This window comes from Sinocyclocheilus anshuiensis, unplaced genomic scaffold, assembly GCF_001515605.1.
Source record: "Sinocyclocheilus anshuiensis isolate Anshui unplaced genomic scaffold, SAMN03320099.WGS_v1.1 scaffold528, whole genome shotgun sequence".
Taxonomy (NCBI): domain Eukaryota; kingdom Metazoa; phylum Chordata; class Actinopteri; order Cypriniformes; family Cyprinidae; genus Sinocyclocheilus; species Sinocyclocheilus anshuiensis.
Window position 1 is genome coordinate 314,659 of NW_015558590.1, and position 12,282 is coordinate 326,940.

General features: G+C 35.9%; 1 protein-coding gene across 2 annotated transcripts in view; it reads left to right on the forward strand.

The window, feature by feature from the left end:
* Positions 1–12,282, forward strand: part of LOC107679971 (protein LSM14 homolog A-like) — a 31,486-nt gene that overhangs the window by 2,972 nt on the left and 16,232 nt on the right. For both annotated transcript variants that reach the window (XM_016475705.1, XM_016475706.1), the window contains exon 3: positions 4,657–4,801. In XM_016475705.1, the coding sequence (XP_016331191.1) occupies positions 4,657–4,801 (145 nt within the window). The remainder of the gene's footprint in view (positions 1–4,656; positions 4,802–12,282) is intronic.

The following is a 12,282-nucleotide window of genomic DNA, read 5'->3' on the forward strand; positions in this document are numbered from 1 at the left end:
GTTTGTTTACACATTAAACTCGTGGCCACGAGAAAAATATGTCGTTCCCTCAACATAAGAAGTCGTGGCCACGAGAAATGGATGTTGTTCCCTCAACATAGCATCTCGAGGCCACGACTTCACATCGCGTGGCCACGACATATTATCACATTCCCACGAGGTATTATGTCGTGGCCACGACAAAATTAAGTGAACCGAAGATGCCCCCTAACGGTCACCGTAGCTTTTTATTATTACGTACAGAAATGTGAAATGTTTACAAGCATAAACACTATAAACATAGCTATGCTATAGGCTATTTTAGTTCCCCTCACTCCACAACAAATCCTTTCAATTTAACAGTAGCCTATTTAGAAAGAACAAGAATTAAAAATATAAGAAGCTATAGCTATATAAACGACAAGCCAAAACAAATTAATTTAGGCTAAAATGAAACTGAAACCAATGTTGGGTCTCTCATTCGGCACAATCAAATGTTTCTGTATTCGAGATGTATTTGAATTCCAAAATATTATTTATGTTTATCTTGATATTTATTCCATGGTCTGTCTGAATACTGCATTCTGATTGGCTGGCAGGGATGCATGCATTAAACCCGTTTAATGCACAGGTAGTTCCAAGTCAGTTTTATCACCGTTCTATATTAATGCGCTGCTTTAATTGATGCACACTAACCAACACACAACACTCGCGCGCGCACACACACGCAGAGAGAGCGAGAGAGATCGCAGATTGCGCTGCACACACACATACACTTGTTTTCAACTCTTCTCCGCGATTTCTATTAAAAATCGCTGAGTAATTGTTTGTAGAGAGACGCGCAGATGCAGGTAAAGCACACAACTGTCATCTCTCTCCTCTCTCTTCTCGATAATTTATTGAAATACATGCTATAATTCATTTAAATAAATGTGATCTTACCACACTATTTCATCTCTGTGTATGATTTGAAGCGGGCAGAATACTAGAGTTAACGAGCCGTAACTGACAAAAATAACTGTCATTTTTACCCTTCCGGTCAAATATTGCGCTGCAAAGAGATGATTATCCCTTACTTCATTACATCATATATCCCTTACTCATAAATGTTTTGCATAACATCACGGCGGTGCGGTGATAATGCTTAACGGCACAGATTTCACAGATTTGATAAACTGAGCAGTGTGTTTTTTTTCCATATGTTTGACTGACTGTATTTTATTATGAATGAACAGGCTGCATTGTCAAGGTAGCAATTATATAGGCTAGTAGCCTGTTCTTTCATCCATTTGAAACAAAAACTTTATTATATAGCCTATTATTAAATTGTATAAGCCTACATAAAATTATTTTTATTAACAAGTTTCATGTTGTTTTTTTTTGTACTTTGTTATAGACTATTTAGATACTTGATCATCAAGCATTATTCATAAATAGGTGCAGTTGTATTAGCCTATCATTATTTTTCTGATTAACTTTTAGAGGTTATTTTATTTCTCCTAACCAACAACCGATGCTCGTTAAAACATTATTAACCGACAAGATTATGTTAAATTACAATTAAATGAAATTTGAATTGATACATGGCTGTGACCCAAGAAAAATACCTTGAGAAAGCGGCATCCTGTTTGTTTCTTTTATTTTACAAAAGCACAATGTTTTGTTTTTATTGTGAATGAACACAAATAAAGGAATATTTAGAGTAGTTTTGAATAATGTCTTACTCTCATATGACCACAAATGAAGGAGTATAGTAACACCGTGTCTACACTGGATGCGACAGTTGCCGCGCCGCTCGCATCCGGTGTAGAAACGGTGTAGGCCTAAGTTGTTTCCACTTTTAAAAGGAATAAAAAAAAAACAAGTGATCGTGACGGCGCCTCACTCGCGCAGTTAAGCATTACTAACTATAGTAATTACTATAGTCAGCCAAACATTGAAAATCAGGCTATTTTAGTTCCCCTCACTCCACAACAAATCCTTTCAATTTAACAGTAGCCTATTTAGAAAGAACAAGAATTAAAAATATAAGAAGCTATAGCTATATAAACGACAAGCCAAAACAAATTAATTTAGGCTAAAATGAAACTGAAACCAATGTTGGGTCTCTCATTCGGCACAATCAAATGTTTCTGTATTCGAGATGTATTTGAATTCCAAAATATTATTTATGTTTATCTTGATATTTATTCCATGGTCTGTCTGAATACTGCATTCTGATTGGCTGGCAGGGATGCATGCATTAAACCCGTTTAATGCACAGGTAGTTCCAAGTCAGTTTTATCACCGTTCTATATTAATGCGCTGCTTTAATTGATGCACACTAACCAACACACACACACACACAGAGAGAGAGAGCGAGCGAGAGATTGCAGATTGCACTGCGCACACAAACTTGTTGTCAACTCTTCCCCGCGATTTTTATTAATAAAATAGCCTAGATACTAGATCGCTACATTATATTCCTCCGCAACGAGGTGGTAAAATCGCTGTTTTTGAAGTAATTGTTTGTAGAGAGACGCGCAGATGCAGGTAAAGCACACAACTGTCATCTCTCTCTCTCTCTCTCTCGATAATTTATTGAAATACATGCTATAATTCATTTAAATAAATGTGATCTTACCACACTATTTCATCTCTGTGTATGATTTGAAGCGGGCAGAATACTAGAGTTAACGAGCCGTAACTGACAAAAATAACTGTCATTTTTACCCTTCCGGTCAAATATTGCGCTGCAAAGAGCAATACTAGTTTTAACTTGTCTATAACTTGGCAAATGACCATGGAATAAGCTTGAAGCGGGCAGAATACTAGAGTTAACGAGCCGTAACTGACAAAAATAACTGTCATTTTTACCCTTCCGGTCAAATATTGCGCTGCAAAGAGATGATTATCCCTTACTTCATTACATCATAAATGTTTTGCATAACATCACGGCGGTGCGGTGATAATGCTTAACGGCACAGATTTGACTACATATTTAAACTGAGCAGTGTGTTTTTTTTCCATATGTTTGACTGACTGTATTTTATTATGATAATGAACATTCTGCATTATTGTCAAGGTAGCAATGCGGCGCCGGCGCAATCACTTGAATTTTTTCCTTCTAACAGTGGAAGAAACTACTCCTTTTAGTCATAAAGATAATCGGAATTGTAAACGGTTTGCTTTTATTTGTGGACGTTCACAATAAAAACATATCTTTGTGCTTTTGTAAAATAAGCCTAAAGAAAAATAGGATGCCGCTTTCTGCCGTCTTTTTTGTGTTTTTTTTCGTGGAGCACAAAAATGAACCGAAACTCTGCTAGGCTACTTGTTGCACAGTTTTTTCTTTTGTTTTCTTAATTTATTAAGTAAAAATACATTTGTCGTATAGGCCTATTTATTTTTTATATATATAATTTTTATTTAATTTTTTATAGCCTAGCTTTATTATGTTTTTCTCCGCGCTGCAGGTGTGTGATGTGATATGAAGACCATGTGAATCCTCATGTTCTGTTGTTTGCTGTTTTTGCACATGTAAAATGAATCCCCGGGAGACAAATGTTAGTATTTTTAACGGGTCACAGACACTTATCCTTTCTAATTTAATTCAATTATAATTTAAAATAATCTTGTCGGTTAACGGTTAATAATCGGTTAACGAGCGTCGGTTGTCGGTTAGGAGAAATAACCGAAATAAACATCCCTAGTTTATAATAAGATTAACTTATTATAACTGCAAGTAGTGTATTTTAGGCACATGTAGGCCAAAGTCTGGTGAGCTGCCTATTGTTAGATCCTTTCAACACATCAGGAAAGCCAAGGATTTGGATCCAACCTTTTTTTTTTTACCAGATGCTTACAGAAATCTGGATATATAGTTTTGCCTGGTATCCAAAACTGTTATTAACGGTCTTCTATTAGTCAAAGAAGCAGACAGAGGCAGTATAAAAGAGCGGGAAGCAGGAGACTTTTGTAAAAAAAAAAAGAAAAAGAGCAGTGTTTATTGAATAATCGTATACAATCTTAGTTGTCTATGTTATTGCTTAGTCTGACTTTGTTGTTGTACCAAAGCAAAAGCAATGGGAATTTAATGCTTCACAGCATCAGCCAGTGACGTTAAAATCCTTGAAATGGAGACGTTATCATGAAGAAAAATATCTCATGGGACCACAGTCATAATATTAAACAAAAACAAGCACTGGAAGAGTACGGAAAATGGGTGTTTAAGTCTAATTATTGAAATATTATTTTAATTCTAATTTTTTTTTTTACAATTAATTATATCATGTACTGATTCAGGCAAGATTGGGATTTCTGTAATATCTGCTAAACCTGTTCTCTGGATTTGGCCAGAGATAAAAATATTTCAACCAAATCCATTAATTTGTTTCAATAATTACATTTTCTTTTAATGTTGGATGCTGTTGCCAACGATGCATGGAACACAATTTAAGTGTCTATGAAACAAGTTAACTGAACCGCCTCCAAACTAGTTCCATCAGAAAAGGACTTGCACTCAAAATGCAGTCTAGGTCGGCAGCTCATTAGCTTTCTAATACTGAAACTAGCAAAAACATGTATTAAGAAATTAAATTTGAGTTTTGTTTGATAGTTCTTAGATTGCATGGTGTTGGTTTTCAGTTTGTCCTTGTTCATGAGCAGTGACCTCATCATGCTTTATTCATCTGTTAGTCCTCTATGGGATCTTCCACTGCCCCACCATCATCCTTCCAGTCTGGGAACTCCTATGGGCTGTTCAACCATCCACAAGTCACGCCATACACCCAGTTCAACCCCAGCCCACTGGTCTCACCGCGGTTTGGCACTGTTGGAGTCGGTAAGTCCCCTTTACAGCTTTGTAAAATAATAACATACAGCTGTGAAATACTGCAACACCTCCATTAATTTGTTACAAGGTGCTGAGCAGAAGTGACCGAACAGGATATTTAAGTCCGCATTTGATGATGCTATGGCACCTCTGATGTGTGTGCATGCTCTTCCTTTCCTCACAGGAAGTACAATAGGATTGTTTGGTAGTGATACTGTAGGCCTGGGCGATAAAACGGTATCGGTATTTATCGACGGTACACCATCAATAACGATAGAAGAAAGTGTTTGATATAGCGCACAATATAGGCTTGTGCTATGAGTGACAAGCAGACCGCACACACGGACACATGCTGAGTGCTGTGCCTGCCTGTGATGAGGAGATTGTGAATAAAAGATGAATATTAGTCGAATTTAAAATCAAAATTTGCATTTGAATGCAAAAATGGTGCAATCGAATGTTAGGTGTGCGTCGGTGAGGGAGCGTCATCAGAGGCGCACGAGATGCGGTGATGATGATGTAGTGTCTTTGACGTACTTTATTGTTTTCGTTAGACTGTCCAGTTGAACCCACAAGATGCTCCGCTGCTGCGTTATTCATTCAAAATATTAGAGAAATATAGAAGCTCAATGCGGAGAAGTTATTGATTAGGTTAAAACCGAAACCAAGCCATTCACACAGAACGCATATTAGGAGCATTTTTGGGACAGACAACTATGACTGTTGCACTCGCGTCTCACGCAAGAAATGTATAGAAAGCCATGTAAAGTTAAAAGAGTTTAAACTTTTAGAAAACACGTTTCGAATTTGTGGAGGTTTATTCCATTTCACTGCGTCTCATGTTTTTAAATGCAATCTGTGCGATCGGCGCTTCGGCTATTTGAATTAAGCTATGTATAAATACATGATGCTGTTTTGTTCATAATTGTTTATGCAATTTATGAAATTATATTTGGTTTATATATGTTAATTTAGACGTTGTGCACGTTTTTTATAGACTGTTATTTTAATTGCATTATATAAACAATTTAATGCGCTGCATTATTTTGCTCATTGCGCCCTCCTGTGGCTATTTAATCTGCATATAAAACATAAGAAATTAGATATTTGTTTAAATTTTATTCTGTTTTTGACTGTTAAAACAAAAAGATACTTGTTGTTTGTCTTAAATTGGGTCAATTAAAAATAAAGTGGTTGAATTTAAACATTTTCTTCTATTGCTCTTTGTTTTAAAAAAGGTTATAAAAATGTCAATACTTATCGGTACCGAACGATATGAAACATTATATCGTTGATACATTTTTTTTGCAATATCGCCCAGCCCTATGACACTAGCATGACTGCAGCACTGTCTCAGAGCAGTACTGTTGCGTCTGCTTTCAACAGTGCATTCATAGCTGAAGATAAACCTCTCCCTGGGGGCCAAAATCAAACTATTCAAAGTTCATAAGCCAAATGATTTGGGTTCATCTAACTGCTAAATCAAATCAAAATGTTACTTTTTCAATTTATCAGTGTGAAATAAAGCTACGTGTTTAGTACTCTACAAGATCCAGACAGTTTGGTGGTCTCTTGTGTCTCAGTTGTCTCTTGAAAGTTTCATGTGTAACAGTTTCACTTCTCACTCTCGGAGTACGTTTTATGGCACCTGAATGTAGTGAAAAAATGAGTGGGTTTAATAGCTTTCTGATAACCTAAATAACTTACAGGCCACATACACACTGCAGACATTTGGGAATAATCACATTAAATACAGGAGAAAAATACAGGAGTTGACGTAATGTAACTGGGGAAATGGATACAAACTGTTTAACCCATTTACTTGATCAGACTAACTTTAATGAACAGACATTATTATCCGACAATAATTCTCATTAATTCTCATCTTTTTGACCTTCTGAATAGACTTAAGCTTGCTAAGCTTGCTTGGTGCCCTCTTGTGATTGCAGCGTATAGGGTTGCCATCCCAATAAATCCATGGGAAACTTTACTATGTTTCACAGGTTTTCTTGGTTGCTAGCCAGAATCTTCTGTCCACCCTAACATTCCCCATGTGTTTCGACCCTCAGTTAAGAGACTCAAATTAGTGGGTCAGTAGTACAGGACAACCCATCACTCATGTCTTGGCTGCAAGCTCAGTTCTTCTCTCTGGTTTCATTAAAACAGTAGATTATTTCTGGTGATTCTCCAGCCTTTGTGCTATTGCATAATTCTTGGTCTCCACATTGTTGTGGCTGTTCTCAATAGGGAGTTCCCCTATCCAGTCAACCATCCAGCTCCTTGTACTTGATGTCCTCTCTGATGCTTCCTGGCAACCTCTTTCCAGGGTTCTGCTTGCTCCATCAGAGCAAATTTCTTTCCCTCTGACCACATAGTTATGTTTGGTCCCAGGGTTGTGGACAGCATAAGATCAGACTAGAGGTGGGCGATATGACCAATATCTTATCATGATACGAGTAATTTTCTTTCACTGGAACAATATCACAATATAGTTATTTTCGCTTTTAAAATTTGATACCATAGAAATGTCATCATTCTTGTCACAAAAGAGTCAATATCACAAAAAACTAATACTAGCCCAAGTTAAAAAACAAACAAACAAAAAACAAAAACAACTAAGAAATGCTACATACATTGTATAAAGTAATCAAATCAAAACACTGCATATTCTTCACTGTATATTTTTCTTAAAGTTACAAAAGTGATTTAGTCAAGAGCAGTGAGAGATTTTCTCTTGTTTGATTAACAAATGACAGACCGCAGGAATATTAGAGTGCTGTCACTTTAAGAGCTGCCTGGATCCAATATACTGTTAAACATGTGTTTTCTTTCTCAGCTGTTTGCTTTCACTTAAGACCTACTGTGTTTACGAAGATACTTAGAAAAAGATGAGAATTTTGACACGTACAAGTGTTTATTTAACCATTCAAGGCCTATTAAGCAGCAAAAATAACTTTGTTCAATACTTGGGTCTTCACAGGCGTGCGCCTCTCCAACAGTGTTCAGAAACAGTCTCTCAGACAGCACGAACATATAGCGAAATAAGTTCTCTTTCGCTGCTAATTGCGTTTCAATAGCTTAAAATCACTTTTTTTTTTAACCCTCTGGGGTCTGAGGGTGTTTTGGGGCCCTGGAGAAGTTTTGACATGCCCTGACATTTGTGCTTTTTTCAGTTGCTTATAAACATTGTAATGGCTAAAGTTTAATAGCACTATAATCGGCACAAACTGGGCTACAATAATATGTGAGTAGCTTGTATGTACATGATTGTGTTTTTGAGAAAACAATGTTTATGCGTGCTTAGTGAAAAAACTAAACTTTTAAAGTCACTGAAATAAGGCCATAAAACACATACAGAACATTTGTTCACAAGACTTTTGAGAACTGGATCTTGAAGGCTAGAATTTTTGTATCAAAATGATGTGAAAATCATCTTGTTTACTCGCTCACAGAAAACAATATATATATTTAAATTTTCGAAAGACACTTTTTTTTTTTTTTTTTTTTTTAGAAAAGGGATTGGTCCCAGGGTTGTGGACAGCATAAGATCAGACTAGAGGTGGGCGATATGACCAATATCTTATCATGATACGAGTAATTTTCTTTCACTGGAACAATATCACAATATAGTTATTTTCGCTTTTAAAATTTGATACCATAGAAATGTCATCATTCTTGTCACAAAAGAGTCAATATCACAAAAAACTAATACTAGCCCAAGTTAAAAAACAAACAAACAAAAAACAAAAACAACTAAGAAATGCTACATACATTGTATAAAGTAATCAAATCAAAACACTGCATATTCTTCACTGTATATTTTTCTTAAAGTTACAAAAGTGATTTAGTCAAGAGCAGTGAGAGATTTTCTCTTGTTTGATTAACAAATGACAGACCGCAGGAATATTAGAGTGCTGTCACTTTAAGAGCTGCCTGGATCCAATATACTGTTAAACATGTGTTTTCTTTCTCAGCTGTTTGCTTTCACTTAAGACCTACTGTGTTTACGAAGATACTTAGAAAAAGATGAGAATTTTGACACGTACAAGTGTTTATTTAACCATTCAAGGCCTATTAAGCAGCAAAAATAACTTTGTTCAATACTTGGGTCTTCACAGGCGTGCGCCTCTCCAACAGTGTTCAGAAACAGTCTCTCAGACAGCACGAACATATAGCGAAATAAGTTCTCTTTCGCTGCTAATTGCGTTTCAATAGCTTAAAATCACTTTTTTTTTTAACCCTCTGGGGTCTGAGGGTGTTTTGGGGCCCTGGAGAAGTTTTGATATGCCCTGACAAAAAACATATTAATGGCTAAAGTCTGATAACACTGTGTTCAGCACAAACTGGGCTACAATAATATGTGAGCAGCATGAAAGTACGTTTGTGTTTTTGAGAAAACAATGTTTATGCCTCGTTAGTGAAAAAATAAACATTGTAATGGCTAAAGTTTAATAGCACTATAATCGGCACAAACTGGGCTACAATAATATGTGAGTAGCTTGTATGTACATGATTGTGTTTTTGAGAAAACAATGTTTATGCGTGCTTAGTGAAAAAACTAAACTTTTAAAGTCACTGAAATAAGGCCATAAAACACATACAGAACATTTGTTCACAAGACTTTTGAGAACTGGATCTTGAAGGCTAGAATTTTTGTATCAAAATGATGTGAAAATCATCTTGTTTACTCGCTCACAGAAAACAATATATATATTTAAATTTTCGAAAGACACTTTTTTTTTTTTTTTTTTTTTTAGAAAAGGGATTTTAAAATTTCTAAGACACATTTTGTGTAGAAAAGGTATGTGCGAGGAGGCGTGAATGATCATGAATAATGCTGTGATTCACACCTGAGAAGACAAAGGCCTGCATAATGAGCTGCATAATGAGCCTTTCAGTCAGGTGTGTGTCTGAGAGGGAATTGCTACAAGAAAGAATGTAAGGAAAAAATAAATTTATATATTTTTTGTTTGCAGTTTATTTAGAATATATAACTATCACATAAAATAACTCGATATTCACTTGCGAGTGCAATTGAACAGTTTATTAGGAATAAACAAAAAAACTATACAAGAGTCAAGATGTCATGGGTGCAATATCCAAAACAGCGGCAGGAAACTTGAACAACATTTTGAAGAGACTCATGGTAGTGTGTGTGCATCACATGGACTTAGCTGTGGTCCAGGTTCCTGTGCAGGCAGGAATCTCAGAGCTTGAGGAACATGTCAACATCAGTCTCTGTTTTCCATGACCGAGTGGGCTGCTTTGCTTTGGCTCTCTTTGCAACCGATTCTTTTACACCGTTATTCTCACATATGAAATAAAAAAGTAAGCGTGCTGTTTACACAAACTACATTATTAACATTATTGTGATGTTCACTGATACTAGTACTAATTTATCGAAAAAAAGAACAATTACCACATATCAAACCTAGTTTACCATACAGCAAATAAATCAAATGAAAGAAACATCTGTAAAATAGTGAATGCACTTACCCTATAAGATTCTGATTGGAGTTGAAAACTGAATGAGCGTCCCCTTCCTGTGAGAGATGCAGGTGAAGGCAAGAGTGGTGCATTCAGTCCTAAAAGAATTAAATTCAATTCAAGTTTATTTGTACAGCATATCGAAACAAAGAACACAATTACCACATAGCAAACATATTTTACCGTACAGTAAATAAATCAAATGAAAGTAACATCTATAAAATAGCGAATGCACACTTACTCTAAGATTCTAAATGGAGATGAAAACTGAAGGAGACCTGTGTCCCCTTCCTGTGTGAGATGCAGGTGAAGGTAAGAGTGGTGTATTCAGTCCTAAAATAATTTTATAAACAATCGTTAGCATTTTTTTCCCACAGTACATTATAGTATGCATACTTCATGAGAAAACAGAATGCCAATAACAAAGAAACTACATTTTAACACTATCAACCACAAATAATATTACCATATAGTCTAGGCATAATAAAAGTACAATGACAATAATGTGCACTTACTTAGTATGATTTTCCAGCGAACTCAAAACTGAACAACACTCGTGTGCCTTTCTTGTGCAAGATGCCGGTGATGCAGCCACAGTCCTAAATGAAAATTGAAACCGTTGCTAGCAATTACCAGAAGATGCATAGCTGATAATAAATTGCATCACTGATAAGAAAGGACAGTATATGTCAGTCAGTTTATACATTTACACCTGAGACAATCGCAAATACCAATGAATGGGTATAACACATTCAAAACATTTACACCAGAGCAGATATTCGCGAACAGAAGCTTAGTTAGTCATAAACACAAGCATGCTTAGTAGGCATACAATACAAAAACATTTTATATCTGGGAAAATAAATTAGGCTATTAAGCACGTTATAAAGATCTTCGCGAACAGAGCCTAGAGTAAAGTTTTGTCTAAACATTCTTACTCTAACATTATTAACATTATAACTCATATTACTTTCATATCGTTGCTGTCTATTTTATAGAACGTAAAAAAAAACAAAAAACATCCTGACGTCGTGAGACATTAGATGCAGGGAATTAATCTTCATAATGTTTCACTTGATTATACATTTAGTCAGGAATCATGGTTTGGAAAAAGTCTAACTAGTAAAATATGTACAAGTTATGTCATAGTAACACAATAACAACTAATGCAAGTAGGCTAATAAAACAATACTTACTCGTGTAAATGATATCCTCCACTGGATATCAAGCCGCCGTGTTCTTCTGAGGAAAATATAAAAGCTTATTCCTCTCAGCACGTCTTCTTGAGGTAACTTCTGTCTTATTCCTCTCAGCGCTTCTTCTTGAGGTCAATTCTGTCTTACTCCTCTCAGCGCGTCTCCTTCCAGAAACGAACAGTAGTCGAGATGAACTTGAGGAAAAGTCTCGCTGCTTTGTTTACGGTGATGTGGGCGTTTACACGCCACGCGTCTAACGTGGACTATTGTAATATCAATTTCGCACTCAGCGTGTGGGCGTGATCTAGTTAGAGATAATGAAGCCAGACGGGAAAGACTGGACATCGCGTTTGTTTCATATGGATTACTTTATCACAGAATATTTGTTTTCGGTAAGACTACTAAAAGTAGACATGTCAAGCTTTCTATAGATATATCTCTCATGTCTCTTTGTCGAGTATTCGCTGAGTTTCAGTTCATTTTAATGACGCGTTTCTAAATAAAGATCACGCAGACCAAGGCGGCGGACCGCACGCCCTGTTTGTTTTCTTTATTTTATAAAAGCACAAAGTTTTATGTGTATACAAATAAAAGTAGACCATTTACAGATTCGATTGATGTATTGCTCTTATCTGTACGATTAAAACTGATGGAGTAATTTAAAGGGGTCATATGATGTTGCTAAAAAGAACATTATTTTGTGTATTTGGTGTAATGAAATGTTTATGCGGTTTAAGGTTAAAAAAACACATTATTTTCCACATACTGTACATTATTGTTTCTCTATGCCCCGCCTTTCTGAAATGC